This window comes from Formica exsecta, unplaced genomic scaffold (genome assembly GCF_003651465.1).
Source record: "Formica exsecta isolate Colony F162 unplaced genomic scaffold, ASM365146v1 scaffold441, whole genome shotgun sequence".
Taxonomy (NCBI): domain Eukaryota; kingdom Metazoa; phylum Arthropoda; class Insecta; order Hymenoptera; family Formicidae; genus Formica; species Formica exsecta.
Genome location: NW_021851645.1, coordinates 1 through 1,303, shown reverse-complemented (window position 1 = coordinate 1,303; position 1,303 = coordinate 1). Strand labels below are relative to the sequence as shown.

The 1,303-nt window shown below is 32.9% G+C and overlaps 1 protein-coding gene across 1 annotated transcript in view; it reads right to left on the bottom strand.

The window, feature by feature from the left end:
- LOC115240545 overlaps positions 1-459 on the bottom strand; it is a 7,744-nt gene extending 7,285 nt beyond the window's left edge. The window contains exon 1 of the mRNA XM_029815762.1: positions 123-459. Coding sequence (XP_029671622.1) covers positions 123-459 — 337 coding nt within the window. The remainder of the gene's footprint in view (positions 1-122) is intronic.
- Between the last annotated feature and the right edge of the window lie 844 nt (positions 460-1,303).

Genomic DNA, 1,303 nt, shown 5'->3' with positions numbered 1-1,303 from the left:
CCACTGCTGAAATAAGCGACGTCCTAATAAAAAAACATTAAATTCATCCCGAATACCCATACGATATTTAATATACTGTCCTCTAGTTATTCGTCTATCACTATTTAATTTTGTTAAATTACGATGCCATCCTTGAGTGCCATATGGATAAAACAATGGATATATCCATGGTTCAACATTTGGGTCCATAATACTAACTTTTTGTAAAATTTTAGTATTTCTATTACGTATTGTAACGTATGATTCTGGAATTTCTCCATCAGCAGTTGTATAAAAAACAGCAGCTACTTCATTAGTTCTCTGAGCATTATATCGACGTCTATCCATACCTGGCCTTAAAGTAAATAATAATTGTAATTCCGGTAATAATTCATCAGATTCCATTTCTAAACGCCGTTGATTTTCTAATTCCTCACCCATCATTTGATAAGATTGAGCAAATACATTAATTTCCCGCATTATATGTTCCAGATTTTGTACAATTTCAAAATCTAAATATGAATTTTGATTAAGACGATGATCTATCGCTTCATTTGAATCCACAATAAAAAGTTGACCAAAAGAAGGACTTTCATTTTGTGCAGCATATAATGCTGTATTAATTTGATAATAAATTTGCACCTTGTATTTTAAAACAATATGGACCAGGTCCTCTATCTTGAAAGTTAATTAAATTAGCGTTAAATGATGCAAATGAAAACTAACTATTATAACTACGAATATATTGAAAAATCATTAGATTTTACGTGACTATCATCGAATAAACTACGAATAAATTGAGGAAGTTCAGGTAATGGTTGCAAATACACTGCGCCATGATTACAGCAATCGTGAAAAGAATTTCCCCTATTAGATATTCTTTCAGATGCAAAATGTTTTGCATTGCAATGAACACAAGACACGTCCATAGAACCAATATAATATTCAATAACATTATTAATTAACATTGTATTATTATTATTTAAACGAGGCTGGTTTTTCTGTCGTGGTCGATAACGAGATTGACTTTCTGCGCAATTTCGATAAAGGCGCGCGCTACGCGCGCGCCTTCCATATCCATTACCAGTACACTTTTATTCTTTTTTATTTAAACATTTTAAATGATATATACACAAAATAATATACGTCACAAAATAAACCAATATAACTGCCTAATATCATAAATATTATTACCTAATATCATATTCTTCTTCCTTCTTTTTTCCTCCGGTCTCTCCTTCTCTCTCTCTCTCCCTTCCCCACCTCCCTCTCTCACTCACCCTCTCTCTACCCTCTCACTCTCCCTCAACAGCTCTCTCCCCCT